The sequence below is a fragment of the Triturus cristatus genome, chromosome 9 (genome assembly GCF_964204655.1).
Source record: "Triturus cristatus chromosome 9, aTriCri1.1, whole genome shotgun sequence".
NCBI lineage: Eukaryota > Metazoa > Chordata > Amphibia > Caudata > Salamandridae > Triturus > Triturus cristatus.
The window spans coordinates 137,959,780-137,978,344 of record NC_140592.1 but is presented as its reverse complement, the minus strand read 5'-3'; the positions used below and the strand labels follow the sequence as shown (position 1 = coordinate 137,978,344).

Sequence of the window (18,565 nt, the reverse complement as noted above, 5' to 3'; positions counted from 1 at the left end):
CCCACTCCACTCGACCCCACTCCACTCGACCCCACTCCACTCGACCCCACTCCACTCGACCCCACTCCACTCGACCCCACTCCACTCGACCCCACTCCACTCGACCCCACTCCACTCGACCCCACTCCACTCGACCCCACTCCACTCGACCCCACTCCACTCGACCCCACTCCACTCGACCCCACTCCACTCGACCCCACTCCACTCGACCCCACTCCACTCGACCCCACTCCACTCGACCCCACTCCACTCGACCCCACTCCACTCGACCCCACTCCACTCGACCCCACTCCACTCGACCCCACTCCACTCGACCCCACTCCACTCGACCCCACTCCACTCGACCCCACTCCACTCGACCCCACTCCACTCGACCCCACTCCACTCGACCCCACTCCACTCTACCCCACTCCACACTCTACCCCACTCCACACTCTACCCCACTCCACTCGACCCCACTCCACTCGACCCCACTCCACACTCTACCCCACTCCACACTCTACCCCACTCCACTCTACCTCCGTCTGCCCCACTCCATTCTAATTTGCCACTCTCCACTCCAATCTACCCCACTGCACTCTACCTCCGTCTGCCCCACTCCATTCTAATTTGCCACTCTCCACTCCAATCTACCCCACTGCACTCTACCTCCGTCTGCCCCACTCCATTCTAATTTGCCACTCTCCACTCCAATCTACCCCACTGCACTCTACCTCCGTCTGCCCCACTCCATTCTAATTTGCCACTCTCCACTCCAATCTACCCCACTGCACTCTACCTCCGTCTGCCCCACTCCATTCTAATTTGCCACTCTCCACTCCAATCTACCCCACTGCACTCTACCTCCGTCTGCCCCACTCCATTCTAATTTGCCACTCTCCACTCCAATCTACCCCACTGCACTCTACCTCCGTCTGCCCCACTCCATTCTAATTTGCCACTCTCCACTCCAATCTACCCCACTGCACTCTACCTCCGTCTGCCCCACTCCATTCTAATTTGCCACTCTCCACTCCAATCTACCCCACTGCACTCTACCTCCGTCTGCCCCACTCCATTCTAATTTGCCACTCTCCACTCCAATCTACCCCACTGCACTCCACTCTACTCTACCCCACTGCAATCTACCCTCCTCAACACAACTCTACTACAATCTTACCCTGCTCTACCACACTGCACGCCACTCCACTCCAATCTACCCCACTACAGTCTACACCACTGCAATGTATCCCAATCTACTCCAATCCACCCAGTCTACCACCCTACCATTCCACTTCAGTCTGCCCCAATATACACCACAACCCACTCCAATGTACCCAAATCCACCCCAGTCTACCACCCTACTCCAGTCTACCCCCACTCCAATCCAGTTCACCCCAATTTAATGTAGCCCACTCTAATCCTCTACACCAATCTACCTCACTTTACCTTACTCAAGTCCAATCTACCCCATTCAACTGCACTCCAAACTACCTCAATCTACTCCAGTTCAGTCTGCCTCACTCTACCCCAATCTATAATTTACGTGATTCCGTCCAGTGCAACTCCAAACATATTCATCCCAACCCTCTCTCAACCCACAGCCCTGAAACACACCAGCCCTCACTTCTCCACTCCTATTCTCCTTCTAGCCCTGACCCCTAAAACCGCTCCCCTGCTTCAGCCCCTGTCCAGCCCGCCTCCTTCTAGCCCTGAGCCCTTAAACCGCTCCCCTGCTTCAGCCCCTGTCCAGCCCGCTTCCCTAAACCGCCCCTTTTCCTAGCCCTAAGCCATCAAACACGGCATCTCTATCTATTCCACTCCTATCCTTTCCTTCAATAGCCCTAAAGCCTACACTGGGCACCCCATGCCCTTAGCCCTAAAACCGCCCCTTCCCCAGCCCTGAGTCCTCAAACTGACTCCCATTGCAGCCCTTCCTCAGCCTCCAAATCCATACAGTCTTACCTACCCCTAATGCATGTACACCACTCATTCCCTCTCCCTGCCCTGAAATCTACCCCATTCTCCATCCCACTCTATTGCACCCACCCAAAGCCACTTAGTTCTAGCCATGCTGAACAGCAGGCACACTGGTGTACAACATGGCTAAACACATCTCCAACGACAGCAACTCTCACCTAGGCGAGATCTATTGGCTTTGCTAGTGCTGGTCTCCAGCTATCACCAAGAGGCTCCGACTTAAGTTCTTAACAATGTGAAGTATTTTTCCTGCAACACTTGTGCTATATTGCTTTAGCTTAGATGCAGTCATTTGAAAATGTCAAAGTTTGCAAGGAGGTTCAACTATGGTAAGTCTTCCTGACTGCTGTCTCTTTCCTCTCACTCTTATTCGCTTGGCGAACCCTGAGGCATGTGTTTTTTAACCACTGGCACCACTCTTTGCTCTGTCTCATTGACACAAGCAGTTATAGGTTCCGCGTTTTTTTCCCATCATAAAAACCTCACACAATGACAAATCTCCTCTTAACCATCCTTTTGTACCTTACTAATTCAGTCGCATATAATTAATTAACCTCATTAAGTAAGATAAATTGACCTCCGTAAGGACACCACCAATCAGCCTTTATTAGCATTGGAGCACTTAAAAAAGTAAGTGTGATTAAAACACCATATAAGGATGTGGACTCCCTTCAAAGGCTTTTTTGAGCTGCCCTTTTGAATGGCCATTCCTGTTTTGTCAGGAAACCTAATATAACCGCCTGTACTGGCATTCCTTATCTTGTCTGTCTTTAATCGCTTTCTTGTGCATTGTACTGGTCCTGTCCGTGCCTATGGATGTCTACTCCCATTTCTTCCACCAGGTGAGTACTGATCTTTTGTGATATTAAAAACAGGGAGATGACCGAGCTAGATTTCCCAATATTGGTCACGCTTGGGATCACATATGACTCCACCTATGTTTGATGACCACAATTAAGGAGACAGTTAAGTGTTCATCCTGTTTGGACATGCTCCGATTGCAGGGCTGGAAAATATACCTCTTCTTGTTTTACACACAGGAGTCACAAGACATGTAGATACTTCTTATGACTACTATGCATAGTCCTTGGGTGTACATTTCTGGTTCTTAATATGGTGGTGCACATTTAAAAATCATTCTGGCTTAAACCAAAGCTTTGCTGTTTTCCTGGTTTGATTTTAAGTCCCTTCGCCAACTTTTCAATGACAAAGACCTCAAGACTTTACAGTATAGAATGCTACGCATTAGTTATTTTCTTTATCCATGTATATCATGCTCCATAGCTGAATGTCCTTTCAAGTTTACATTCTCCAAAAGCTGAGATCTCCGCTTTCGGACAATTGATTATGTACAGGGAATTCATGCACATCTTTTAAAAAGAAGATTAACCAGTCGGATAGTAAGTGTTCCTGGTGATTAGTGTATATAAATAAAATGTACTGTATTCTGCTACTTACCATGGAAGAGCTATTGAAGTCATTATAAACCATCACGTAAAAATATATTGTTAAATCCTAGAATTGCTTAGTGCCAGAGCAAGGTCCCCATAATATGATCATTAAACTGTTGTGCGTTATTAACTGTGGTCATTTGTGAGAAAATGATCGGCATGTGGGGTGTTTGTGTATGGTTTAGTTCTTAACCTTAATTGCCAAGTATTTCTGGTAATTTCAGAATTGTTAGCCCACATTGTCATGTGCCATGATTAATATGGTGAGTTATAAAACTGTAAATGAAAGTCTATAAAATATATTTCAAACACCATCCTAAATGGGTTTTTTAAATCCGATATTATGTAAAAGTACCCCATAAATGGCATGGAATTAATTGAAGCAACCAGGGGGCATAAACTAATATTTTGCTTTCTCCAATTGTGAAAGGTCTCTGTCTTATATTAAGATCATGGATGTTGGAAGACGCTACCTTGTGAACAGAGTAATGGACCATGTTCAGAGTCGTATTGTGTACTACCTCATGAATATTCATGTAGCTCCACGTTCAATCTACCTCTGTCGCCACGGAGAAAGTGAATTAAATATAAAAGGCAAAATAGGAGGGGATTCTGGATTGTCGCAACGAGGAAAAGAGGTATGTTAGATCTTCTGTGGCAAAGACCGTTATGTTTTTATACTTCAAAGCACGTCTCCTTTTATTGCAGATATCAACTCCCTAAAGCAGTATTATTGCTGAATCCACCATGAATTTCGATGTTATCTCTCACTTTAAACAATTTCATTTTCTGGCTTCCAATCTGCTTTTTATTATGAGAAATGCATTGAAACTTCTATAGATAATTTTGGCATACGTTTAATATCCCTAATTTTCGAGAGCATTGGTTCAGAATTTCAAGATGTCGAAAGTGATCTAAAATCGATAGAATTTGGTGACAGTAAATTGGTCAGAATTTTGAATTTGGATAATTTATTGCTGTATGTGTAGCAGAGGCCTTGGTAGTCAAAACTAGAGCACCCCTATGATGGCACTCTTGGAAGAACGGAAGTGACTTATTGGGCTTAGTGACTTAAGACATGATTTGCTTGCTAAAGTGGAATCGTTCTTGAGAATATTAAAGTATATTCGGCAATATTTGTTTTGAGAAAAGCACAGCTGCTGTCAAAGTTTTGAGGCTTCTTCCAAAACTTTGCAGCAGTTTAGACATCGAAATGAAGAATATGCAAACAGATTCATTGCTGTGCCACTTTGTTGTGTTTTGGTTAATGATTGTTGACTTTGCTTCTGGTCCGTCAGTGGGTATATTGTCATTTGTGTAACTGCTTTCGTTTTCAGCCAAGACTGCCGGACCGGGTCCTATCTGAATCACAACACAAGCAACCCAAGACCTGTTTTGCCCCGATTAGGGCTAATCAGCAATGTATAGCGTGATTCCAGTGGCATAATGTGCACAATACCCACATCTGAGCATAGCTAACTCACTTAGGGTGATACACTGTAGTATAGAAAAAAAGTGATTGACGAAATGCTTGAGTTAATCTCAGCTACTGGTTATCACTTATAAATCCATCATTATTTAGCTAACCATGCCACCTCATTTTGGACCCAGCCATATGCAAATCAGTCTCTACCCTCAATCAATCAATCAATCAATCAGGAACTTATAAAGAGCAGCTACTCACCCTTAAGGGTCTCAAGGTGCTGGGAGGTGAGGGGCTGGGTCTGCACTTCAGTCGAAGAGCCAGGTATTGAGGTCCTTCCTGAATTGTGGCACCAATGGTGATTGCCTGAGGTGTAGAAGCAGGGAGTTCCAGGTCTTGACAGTGAGGCAGAAGAAGGATCTTCCGCCAGCCATGGTCTTGCGGATCTGTTGGGCAGTGGCCAGCACCAGTTGGACAGAGCAGAAATGTCTGGTGGAGGTGTTGAAGGAGTAGCCTTGGTTGAGGAATGCAGGTCTAGTTTTGCGAAGTGCTTTGTAGTTGTGCGTGAGAAGCTTGAAGGTGATTCTCTTGTTGACGGGTAGCCAGTGAATGTCGCTCAGGTGGCCAGTAATGTGGTTGCGGCTTGGGATGTTCAGGATGAGTCTGCCGGAGGCGTTCTAGACAGTCTGCAGTTTCTTTTGGAGTTTCTAGGAACAGTTCAGCACGGAAGGCCAGGCCAGGTCCATCCCAAACCTGAACAGAAACAACCCAGGACCAGTTTCTCCCGGATTAGGGCTCATCAGCCCGGTACAGCTTTGTTTCAGTGGCACATTGTTGACTGGTCCCACGTTCTTGAGAATTTATAGGTGGCTGAGATTAAAGAATTACATCCATCACTTTTTTATTTACTTTAGTGTGTCACCCTTAGTGGGACGGGTATGCCCAGATCTGGGTCCTGTGATGCCTTCAATGTCAGTAACTGGTAAACAAATCTCCTGAAGCATTGGTAGAGCACGCTCATTGATTGCTTTTTTTAGAGGCTGACATCATTTTCTTACTTTACTTAAAAAGAAACACCCTTTACAGAAATATGCTGCCAACAAGTAGTTATCTAGAAACAGGAGTATGCATTTGAAATAATGGAAGTAATTACAGAAAATCACCTAAAATTAAAGACATTTAAGCAAAAATAAACGGACATGCCCACTATTATGGTATACTGTACCAGTAGGAAGTCTGTGAGTGGCCAAATTCTTGATGCACCTTGAAAGGCAAGTTACATGACTAGGCGTGAAATGGCTGCACTACTCTGCTATGATCGTTGCTTATCTCATCATTAAGTCATTTAGATAAAAGACGCATGCAATCCTGCAATGTGTCAGTCGTGACTTCTCATCAGGGGATCATTTGAAACCTAAGTTGTAGCAAGTGTCAGATGTTTCACTTACCCTTTGCACCCAATAGCTTACACATTGAATGAATAAAGTTCTTCGTGTTCAGACTAGAATGAAGTTAGCTTGCTCCTTAACTGGGTCTCCTCACAGGTAGGGGTAAAAGAGTGGGTTTATTTATTCAACTTGGGTTACAAGCAGTGCCAATTCTGATAGCGATTGCATGTGGACCACACTACAGAGAAAGAGAATGCATCTAAGTATTTAGTGTTTTGGCTTTGTTTCTAAACGAAAGGCTAAAATGACCGTCAACAGCAATTATTGATTATGACATTGCACCAGAGGACAAATTCCCCAATTATGACTTGTATAATGAATGCAAACTTTTCTGTGGACATTTCACAATATATTCCTTAAAAGCAAGCCGTGTGTGAATTGCACTGTCATTTGTTTATTAAAACATTCATGACTCTTGGTTCAATGGTCTTGTTGATCTGTGCACAGTTTTTTGTTTAGTTCCTCTTCCGGACAGGAGTTAAGACCGTCTGGGCCACTGTTTATGTTGCACATTAGTAAATTGATGTAACCGGATTGCATTCTGAAATTTTTAAAATAATATATTTACACACTTGTGGTCTGAAACTACTGATATTTAAACTTATTTGATTTTCCCCAAGTATTTCCTTGGTGTACTCTCTTCTGTTCTTATGAAATCCAGAACCAGGGTTGTCATTTAATAAAAAGTTAAGGCATCTCAAGATTTGGTCCATCACTTTAAAAAGGGATATCTTCATTAAGTGCAATCTACTTAGATTACATAAATTTCTGGATCTCTTAAAAGTGAATATCAAACATAGAGGTGTTAGCATGCTTCTATATGATTTTCAGGTAATACGTCTGATAAAACTGGTTCTGACAACTCCTTTTCATTCAAGTAGTTTCCTCATCATCTTCGCTTTTGAATTGGTTCTCCAGGCTGACAAACCCTACCTGATGAAAGCCCTTCCTGGTGAATGCTACTTGGCCACAGGTTTTTGTTTGTCCACTACCCGCCCTCCCCCGCCTTTGTTTCCTGTTCAGCTCTCCTACTGTTTTTGACTTAACCCGTCATGCTCTGCCCGCTCACCAGAATTTTAGTACTCCTATATAGCTCCTATACCTACCACTCCTAGTGTTGTGGGTCACCCATTCCCTCCCACCTCATCTCTTTTTTTTCATAAACCCTTGCCTCTCTGCCTCTTTTCATGCCTCACTTCGAGACTTTGCCTTATTTTTATCATCTCTTTTTGTGTGTCTTGTCTTCTACCAGTCCTCTTTGTCTGGGTCACAGTATACAAAACAGATTGCCGCTTGATTTATTTCATATTTAACTTCTTTCCCATGTTTTTCTCTTCAAATAAATAGTTGTTACTATTCATACAAACTTAGAAATTGTAAGAATTTTTGATTTTACATTTTGTACTCTGGTTCCGGGATTCGATATCTGATCTATGTTTATTTCTCCATAAGTGTCTTCATATTTTCATAAAAGTTCAAGATTCACCAGCTGTGGGTCGGCAAGCTGGTGTTCTCCCTTTTTGTTTTTCACATTAATGAAGTATTGGTAACACTAGGTGATTTGAGGTAAATTGGTAAAGGCAGGTACATCTAAAGTGGCCCTTGGAGGGCACCACATGTGCCCGCTTTATTTGGTTCCATAAACCCATCAAAGTTGTCACCGTAGCTTTTAACTGATAAGACGAATATGAATAAGCAGCACAAGCTCCCCACATTATCTGCTCCTAGCAGCAGTTGTTTCTTCAAGTTCATCAAGGATATTTACACTCTTCCACCAAACCTACCTGGACGCCAGTCCATTGTGATATATAACTTTTCTAATTGAGCAGAATATACATTACTTTTATATGTTTATTTACTACATTGAAACCATATTTTTCGGGCCCAAAATATTGGTTATATTCGTTTTAAAATGTTTGTCTTAGATGACGCCCCTGAAACGTTTTATAAGTGAATTCATCAGCACTGCTAAATTCCTTCAAGTTTCACATGGTTAAAGTAATGGTTAAGTTGAAATAGTACAGCATTCCAAAGAAAGATTTCTGGCCAAAGAAAATCGTTAGTGGAATGTTAAAGAATATTCACTTTCGGGAGGCAGCCACGCCACAATGGGAATTTGCGAAGTGTGGTTATTTTTAGCCAATTTTGCAAAGGTCTGTGGAAAGCTTTGCAACACAACTTGGAGTTTCATTTTGCCACTTGTGTAAAAATCGTTAGGTTTATAAACATATTCTGGAAAACCTATTTATAGTCAATAAAATGGTTCTGCTGATTATAAACGCTTGCTCAATGCCATTGTGCATAGAGAATCTCTGTAAAGAAATTTTGCTCAGAGAAATTCAGCATAGATATAAAGTTAGGCACACAAAAGTAAATCGAGGACAAAAATCAGAAACTTCACTGGACATTAATAGTGTAAAAAATGCACCCTTTTAATCGTAAGTCTGTTTTTTGGAGTTGAGGCTGAGGGTTTACTCTTGCTTACATCTGGGCCTGTGCCTATAGGCAGTTGGAACATGTTTAGCTTGTAGTGAACTCTTCCTCCTGTTTTATTGTGACCACAAGGAGCAGATCAGACTTTTGCTATCTTTGAAACCAAACTATTGATTTTTGAGCACTTCAAAGTTGAGAAGTTTGCAGTAGTTCTCAGAGCCCCCTTTCAGGGTTTTCTAGTCTGAGATTTCCTCTGATGCAGGCAAGAAATATTCTGACTATCTTCAAATGGGTCTATATTGTTCCTAAAGTAACTTTTTTGTTTTTTTAACCCAATATCCAATTTTATGTTTTCCTTGGAAAGATATTAGGGGAAAACCCTTAATTTGTTAGCATTTTCGAAAGTTCCGTTTTGAATCACTTTAGCTGTAAGAAGTCCTTTTCTACCTATGTTTCTATAGTCTGGTTAGGTTGCTTTAAGAATTCCAAAGTTGAAATATAATTAAAGGTCATGGATATAGAAATGAATAGGTGTTCCTCCATATTCTGATAAGATGTGATGTCCTGAATCAGTGATCTCTTTGAACTTCTTGAGATATGATTTTTCTTTGGACTGGCAGTATCTACATAGAATAATCACCTGGTGGCTACCTGGACATTTAGGGATGTATGTGGGTGGCTATGGGCCATTACACTCCTTTTCACAAGTCTCATGGGAAGCATTGGTCTTCTGTCTCCCTCTGTCAGGTCATGGTACATTCCTTTGATGTTTGGACTTTTTTAGTCTCTTCCTTTCAAACCTTTGAAAGAGGGCCTTCATCAGCCAAAGTGCTCTTTTTAGTGTCCGTTGCAACTGATGCATGGGGCTGACACGTAGGAAAAGCTCAAGACACTGTCCTGCAAATTTGAGAAATTATTTTGTTAATTACAGGTTTCGTGTTTAAGAGCCATTCAGGGTCCACAACTTTCAGAATAGTATGTCCATAATGTTATAAGGCTCTGGTTAAGTCCATGTATGTTGGTTACTTGGTGTCTGTTATTTTTTTTTTCCTAATGGGCAAAGCGGTTTTGGAACATCCGCCTACAGTCCCGACTGACAAGGAGGAGGTATGAAGTGATAACACTCAAATAACTTACCAGTCATCTTAATTAAAAAGAGTCCTAATCTCCATCGCTCCATTAAGGATTTGTCCCACTATTTCTTCTGTGTCTTTAAAGACTTGGACCTATTGGTTAAGGCTTTGGTACATAAAACCGGGACGTCTGATTACAACTGAGTGTTTAGTTGTGCTCTCTCTCAAATATTATTGAGATTTGAAAACAATTATTCGAATTAAGAAGCAGCGAAGGTGATTTTTTCCATTAGTGGCTCATTAACGTCTGATTCTCATCTGGTCTGAGCAGTGACACAGGAGAGTTGGGCCAAACATTACCTATACATAATGCAAGCTTTTCCACCATCTTAACCAAGAAGTAAATGCCTTTAATCAGAATTGTTAGCTGTTTTTATTTTAGTTTGTGCTCCTGGAGCGTGTATTTTTATTTTTGCCCCTTTCCATCATTCACCCTTGCTCCACACTGCTACTAACCTGATCCTCCTTGAGAAGGCACAGCCATACCCTATTATTGGGCTAGTATTGGAAATATATTCTAAGGATGCAGTCCAGCCTTTCAAAAAGGCTGGCATATTTTTATGTTGAGTTTTAACATGCGTGTTGCTTGATACAGACAATGCAGCCCTCCATTTAGCATAATAATGCTGTTGTGTATGTGCCGTTAGAAAAGCAATACAACCAAGGATTGTCTGTGTTCATTGTGTGAACAGAATTTGATTACGCTGAAAAGCTTTTAAAGTGAAAAGCTTGTAGAAACAAATACATGATCTCGGTACTGAAGGTTACTTTTATTCTAATGAAAGGCTTTCAGAAAATTGCTAACCAAGCTTTAAAGTGTGTGAGGAAACTAATATGTGAATCATCACAGGAGAGTGACCTTAATGTTCAGCCTTTTCTTTCTTTTGTAGTTTGGAAAACGTTTAGCCAAGTTCATTAATGAGCAGAGCATCAAAGATCTGAAGGTGTGGACAAGCCAGATGAAAAGGACAATTCAGACTGCAGAGTCGCTGGGGGTACCTTATGAGCAGTGGAAGGTCTTAAATGAAATCGATGCGGTATGTCAATACAATGAGAGATCTGTCTGAATTATTATCAGATGAACTATGAGCTTTTCATCATAAGAACAAAAGTACTATTGATCAGTATTTTCTGGTATGTGATTAGTGACAGCATGAGTTGTATTTGTAAACCTACTTTTAGGTCAGTGGAAGAAAAATACTGCTTGTATCCAAAGCCCATATACTCTGTTGCTATACACCCATGTACACCTGCAAGTGCTTACAATCTGTCGATAACATGGTTGTAAGACAGAATTTATGTTGAGATTAAAGCATACTGGACAATGTGCAGGTCACTTTCATATTAAGGCATGCTTAGACTTCAGTAGAACCAGGTTTGGTTATAATAGGATGTGGTATTAAAGCTTCAGCAAGTATTTCAGTCTGTGGTGTACTCTATATTAACAGTCTTTGTTGATAAAATGTATTATTATCTGAAGGTCGACATTTATGTCAACAATAGCAATGGAGTACCGACGACATTCGGGGTATAAAATGAACTGGAGTGAATCCACACTTTACTGCCCGACCAACACACAACTAGATTGCTCCCTGCCTGGAGAACTGCGGGTAGTGCCAAGGGGCTTAAAATATATGGGTATTTTTGTCATTCTCCACGCAAGGTGTGTAGAAAGGAAAACATGGGAGTAGTCCTAAACAATTTTAAGGTTGATGTGGAGAGATCTTCCTCTTACCCTGCTCGTTCGAGTAGCCATCTTTAAAATGATCACCCTGCATCAACTCCTATATGCCCTCCAGAACTCGTATCATCCCCTACCTAAGGCCATCTTCACCGAAATAGATAGCAAACTTAAAGCACTACTATGGCAAGGGGGGCACCCCAGAATTGCACTCAAGATATTGCAGCGCAATCCCTACAATGGAGTGATAGCACTCCCCGACATAGAGGCCTACTATTGGGCGTCCCACTTGATACCCGTAAACGAATGGATACACAAACAGAGAGACCACCCCACATACCGTCTCGAGAGGGAGGAAATGCTGCTTCATACTCAAACTACATCTATGGGGGAAGGGTAGCTCAAGTTTGTTGCCTGCGACTCAAGTGACCCTGTTGGCAAGGGCCAACAAGACCTGGGCTGGACGGGAAGGATCACGCAGAACACACTGCTGTGGGAGGGGACTTCGTTCAGGGAGCTGCATAAGCTCACATGGTTTGAGACCTGGGATCTCCACGATAGGGGACATTGTCGAAAAAGGGGAGCTTAAAACATGGGCAAAGCTCAAGCAGGAATATGATATGAACGACTCCCAATTCCTTAAATATACACAATTGCGACCTGCTTGGCGGGCGGAAAATATCCCCAGCGAGCAACTTCCGGAATACGCACCCTTAGAGGGCAGGGACTTACAGGAGGAGTTGACCCCTAAAACGGTCTCCTTCACATATAAAACCATCATTAACAATATCCTTGATGGGTTACTAATGCTCTGAGCAAGATGGTAGCTAGAAGTGGGATACATAGAAGATATTGATTGGGAGGCGGCATTAATGCACCCCAGAGAAGTTGCCATAAAGGCAAGGCTTCGGCTCATCCAACTTTAAAATATTACATCGAACATACTATAATAGGGATAGGCTGCACAGGATGGGAGGGGCAGTGTCACCACATTGCCTGGCTTGCACCGCCGCTAAAAGCGATTGTTTTTTTTTTTCATACGGTTTGGGCGTGTCCCGCACTTCTGTCATACCGGATGCAGGTAATTGGACTAATGGGAACGGTCCTGGGGGTAACGTTGCTGTTGCAGCCAAAAATTTGCGATACTAGGGATTCTCCTAAGTGAGGTGGACATAACTAGAACACAGCTAATTTTTGCCTCCCTGGTGTTGGTGGTAACCAAAAGAGACGTAGCTAGGAGATGGGCAGTGGCCGACAGACCCACCATCCAGGAGTGGACGAGAGGAATGGACATGTATATGACGGCCGAACAGGTCACATATCGTAGCAAAAATTCCACAAGATCTGGGACCCATGGAGACGGCACTTTGGGTTTGATATGGGGGATGTCATGCGACAGTCCACCATGCACATTACACAGGAGACTCTGGCATAGGGGCCCAAGAGCATAATGCCCTAACAATTACTCCTGCAGCTTACTAGAGGTGTTCCCTTGTTCAAATCGAATCCACATAACCATGACAAAAAGATACTGGAGGCATGCACTGATTCACACAGATCGAGAGGAGGAGGGGCGAGATGGCTTTGTCGATGACTATCATATTTGTAACTGTTTGAGATCAAACTTCATAGATGTGTCATGTAAGAATTGTTTTGTGCGGAGTGTCCAGTTTGGGAATTTTTTTTTCTCAAACAAACCATAGTAATGACAACGATACACTTCAATTTGCCTATGAGCCCTATGTTACCCTACGAAGCCTCAATTGCCATCCGTCGTTAAAAAATTTACCCCAACCCAGTTTAATTGCATGTTCCATTTGTGTTTTTAAACTGATTTGCCTTTTTTATTGGCATTTTCCATAATAAGAATACATTTGCTCTCAAATGTGACATATAAGCAAACCCAATCATTATCTCCGCGGTGCGGAGATATACAGTTCACAAATCGTAAGCTTCTGTTCTCAGATCCTTCTCTGAAACATTTACAGCATAAGTGTTGCATATGCCATTTCCCCAACTAAATCGAATAATAACGTTTAACGTATTCCCCCTCCCTCCCAAAGTAGTGTTCTTTTCATATAAACTGATTTTGCTTTGTATGAACAGTTTTTTTTAACTGAAGATGTAATTCTAGTTTCTAGTAAATTCATGTCCTCTAAGCTTGTGGCACTATTTTTTTTTTGTCTTTTCTTCATCTGCTCTAAAGTTGGCTCCCTAAAACTGGGCGTGCATTGTTGGCTTTAACCATCTCTCAAGCACGGCTTCCCAATCTGCCAACTTTCATTAGTTCTTTTCTCCTCCAAGAAGTGTGTCTAAATATGGTCAATGCATGCTTCATTGCCTATGGTTTGTTATGGGGACAGTATAATTTAATCTTAATGAAAGCCCCTTGTTCAAACCAATCTTGAGCCTTGGATTTTTGTCATCTTTAATCCATTACTGGTCTTCATATAATACGCATGGTAATAACAAAATGCATGGTTGGCAGCCCAAATCTCATCTTGCATGTTGCCGCTCTTTCTCCTTTCAATATGGGTTTAGATCAGAAACTCTGTCATAGATAGCTCATTCGGGATTAGGCATGGGAGGATGAAAGAAGCTTCTGGAATTTTCCAGCATTAACCTCTTCTGCATTCACATTCTGTGCATTAATCTGCCATCTTGTAGTGGGCCCGACAATGTATCTCCAATTAAAGGTTTTACTTTGGGCCTTTATTACGGCCTATTCACTCTGGCATCAACTGTATGGCCCTCAAATGCCACTTTATGTGGCTTTCATTTTAGATTATTTTTTCTGCTGGTTGGTTCGGAGTGTTTTTTTGGTGCATTGCAGAAGAAGTTGAAAAAAGTACGGGAGACCGCTTTATGTCAATTGAAATCAGGAGAAATGAGGCTACAAGAAGAAAGACGAAAAAAGATTGTGAGACAGATTTTTATTGGTCCTCTGCCACATTGAAGTTTGCGGGACGGTAGTTTGCAGGGGGGTCTCTTCAACTCTTATTTTGTAATAGTGAGCATGGTCTTTACATTTTGGTCAGATTGCCAACAGAAATTTGCGTTTGAAACATGGAGAAAAGATATTTCTGGCATGTGGTGCGAAGATGGAAACTGGAGGGGAAAGGAGACTTCATAAATATTAAGAAATACTCATCCATTTTCCAAATGGATGTTTCGGAAGATAGTGATATTGTGACACCTGAATTGGTTTAGGGAGAATAACATGGTGATTCGGAGTTAGAGAAGACATAGTCTTGTAATATTTAACTTTTTAAATGCAGTAAAAAGAAAGACTGTCCGACGATAAGACAAACTAGTCCAAATCTGTCGAAAAGACGGACTTTGAAAACATAAATAATCAAAGAAATGATCAAGGTAGAAAAAGGTGGTGCAGAGATGGGGGAGACAAAAAAAGAGGAATAAAAAAAAAAAAAACATTCTAATAAATAAACAAAAGAAAGAGAAAAAGAAAAACGGCATACTACTTTACCATGACTTTATCCATGGGAGGTTCTATCCTGGGTTGGGTTATATGGGCTCCCGACAGGCGACAGGATCGCCAAAGACCATAAGGGGGGGGGTTTCTCAAGGGGGGAAGCAGGGGGTGGTGGGGGTGGAGGGGGAAAAAAAAGAAAATTATTCCTCATATAACCTTGGAAATAAAGATAGGGGTTGAAATCGGGATGGGAATAGATTCAGAAGGGAAACCTGTCCACTTCAGGAGAAACCCAGAAAAAATCCCCTGATGAATAGTATTTCCAATAGAATTAAAATTATTAGCTGGAATGTTAATGGATTGAGAGATAATAGGAAAATGGCTAGAGTCTGCGAATTTTTAAATAAATCAGAGGCCCATATTTGTTTACTGGAGGAGAATAATTTGGAGGCATACAAGTGTGAGGCAGCATTTGGTAAGCATAGGTGGATCCAAGAACTTTGCTGCTCCAAACAGATAGGAAACACAAGGGGAGTGGCGATTATAATTAGATCTAATAAGGGGATTAGAGTAGAAAAGTTTGAGACGGACCACTCAGGGAGATGGCTAGTTGCATCCCTTCTAGTTGAAAGCTCTCCATTAGTGTGCGAAATATATTATGGGCCCAATCAGGACACGCCTGGAGCTCTATCATGCTTAAAAGCCAGTCTCTCAGCGTTGACAATACCAGTTGTAATGGGAGGAGACTTTAATCTGGTTTTGAATGAAAATTTGGATCGTACATCTAGGGTTAAATATATCCCCCCTCGTAAGTAGTTAGCAGAGTTGAAAAATATCATCAAAGACTTCAACCTAATAGATATTTGGAGGGTGAAAAACGGCAACAGAAGGGATTTTTCCTTCTATAGCCGTAAGTACAGGCATCACTCGAGAATTGACTACTTCTTGTTAGATCAAGTATTTTATCCTGAGGTAGATTCCATAGCATATATTCCAGCTATACTCTCTGACCACTCTATGGTAGAATTGACCATAAACCTGAAGAAAGAAAATCAGCAGAGAAGGTGGACATTAGATAGGTCTATACTATCGCATGAGGAGGTCAAAGATAATTTAAGATTGGGTATAGAGGAATACTTTAGATTTATCTCTGGAACAGCAAACGATCAGACTATATGGGAAGCATTTAAGGCTTACATTAGAGGGACCATAAGCACATGGATGATTAGGAGAAATAATGTTAGGAGGCGGATTGAAAAAGAGAGCCTTGTTAAGATCAAGCAAAAAGAAGAGCAGCTTCAGAAGGCCTATGTAGATCTTCAAAATGATATACTATCTATCCAAAGTGAATTAGATAGCTTGCGGGCAGAATACCAGGCAAGTTTAGACAAAATCTTAAAAGATAGGTGGGATTCAAGCAAGTTACAGAATTTCTCCTATGGGGAAAAGTGTGGTCGACTCCTTGCCTGGAAAACCATAACAGATAGAGCTAGAAATCAGATTAAATGTATTTTGCTTCAAAATACAGGAGTCACCACACATGATGATGTCCTAATTCGAGAGGAAGCCAGATGATTTATGCAAAATCTATATAAAGAAGATATATGTCCTTCTACCCGGAATATAGAAGACTGGTTAAACCAGATAGAGATCCCACGACTATCGGAAGCAGATTGCACTTTTTTGGCTTCCAATATAAAGGAAGAGGAAGTCCTCGCCCAGATTAAAAAAAATGGCCAGGGGTAAGGCAGCCGGCCCAGATGGGCTCCCAATAGAACTGTATCAGATAGAGTCGGGGGAAGTTATTTCCGCCTTGACGATTTTGTTCAATAGAATATACCTATTGGGTGACACTATCCCAAAAACCTGGTCCGAAGCCACAGTCACTCTGATCCTGAAGCCTAATAAGGATCCCCTAAAAATTGAGTCGTACAGACCAATTTCATTACTGAACTCTGACTATAAAATCTTCGCAGGGGTTCTAGCAACAAGGTTGGCCAAAGTCATTAAAACTATTGTATATCGAGATCAGAGAGGCTTTATTCCGGACAGGCAGTTAAATGAACTAACCTTTCAAGCTATTGCAGCAAAAGATGTTGCAGTGGTCGAGAAGCTTCCATTGACCCTTCTGGCCATTGATGCCGCTTAGGCTTTTGATCAAGTAAATTGGTCTTATTTGTGGTCGGTTCTGTCTGGGTTTGGATTTCCTCTTAATTTTGTTTCAGCTATCCAGTCCCTATATAAGAGCCTTTGAGCAAAAGTCTTGGTGAACGGAATTCTCTCAGATTGGTTCATAATATCTCGCGGAATTAGGCAAAGGCCTTTATCGCCTCTATTGTTCAATCTTTGTATTGAACAGTTTGTTTGCCAGCTTAGGTCTGATCCTATGATTCAACCCTTTAGAATTGCAGACCTAGAATTAAAATTCGCCCTATATGCTGACGATCTCCTTATGTTTACTTCCAACCCAGTTGAGGCTACCCCAAGATTATTGGATCAAGCAGAATTGTTCGGAGCAATCTCGGGATATAAAGTAAATAAGGAAAAAACTGAGATCATGCATTGGAACCAAGCAGGAGGGGCAGTAGGAGTTAAGACACATATGAGATATTTGGGTATAACTTTGGCTCAAAATATCTTGGAAATAGCTAAAATGAATCTGATGAGAATTTATAAGGATCTTTGTGGCCTGTTGCAACGATGGTCCAGCCTCTCTGAGTATTTTTGGCAGAGTAAATTTAATCAAAATGATTATTCTGCCGAAAATTACTTTTTTATTTAATTCTATTCCATTAACATTTCCAGCATTTGACATTGCTAAAATACAGGGGAAAATAGGCTCCTTTATTTGGAATGCTAAGACATCATGGATCTCCTGGAAAAAACTAAGGAGAAGTGCCAAAATGGGAGGGTTAGCTCTACCGGACTTACTTGTCTACTGTCACTCGTTTCATTTTAAAAATTTTAGAATGCTAGCTGGAAAGACAGATGCTTCCTCTCTGGGCTCATTGTTTCAAGCCTTACTACATGGTACACCTCAGGGGCAGGAACATTTTCTATTCAAGTACGGTGACCCAAGGTTTTTTAAGAGGGTCAGACTAAAGATTCTGGGTACGGCTCTTAAGAATTGGTTATATATTAGAAAGAGCCTAAAAATTCCATATTATGCGCCTCAGGCCTGATTTGGGATTCTCCAGGTACACCAGACTGCCTTAATGACCAACTATCCCGTCCTCTTATAGTGTCAGGCTTGTTTTACTGGCAGGATCTGCAGAAAGATTCGCAGCTTTTAAATTGGGAGTCCCTATCCAGCCTGACAGGCGGGACCTTATCAAGATACACGTACTATCAGTTGTCAGCATGGTGGGCAACTAAATCTTGGGAATTTGGTTCATTGAACCCTAAGTTTGACTCTGTATCAAGAAGGGGTAGATGGAAGCAGGAGGTATCTTTCTGGTACTGGGCCATCCTAGAGGTAGAAGATATAACAGAAACCGAACTCCACAAACTTTGGGGCAATGTTATTAGCTTAGATTCCAATAACATCATGTAATTATGGGGGGACTCTTTTGTTATGCTGCATGCTGTGGTTAAAACAGCTCAA

The 18,565-nt window shown here is 41.8% G+C and overlaps 1 protein-coding gene across 4 annotated transcripts in view; it reads left to right on the top strand.

Moving 5' to 3' along the window:
• PFKFB4 (6-phosphofructo-2-kinase/fructose-2,6-biphosphatase 4) overlaps positions 1-18,565 on the top strand; it is a 261,428-nt gene that overhangs the window by 209,554 nt on the left and 33,309 nt on the right. For all 4 annotated transcript variants that reach the window (XM_085624550.1, XM_085624551.1, XM_085624552.1 and 1 more), the window contains exons 8-9: positions 3,841-4,048; positions 10,738-10,884. In XM_085624550.1, the coding sequence (XP_085480676.1) occupies positions 3,841-4,048; positions 10,738-10,884 (355 nt within the window). The remainder of the gene's footprint in view (positions 1-3,840; positions 4,049-10,737; positions 10,885-18,565) is intronic.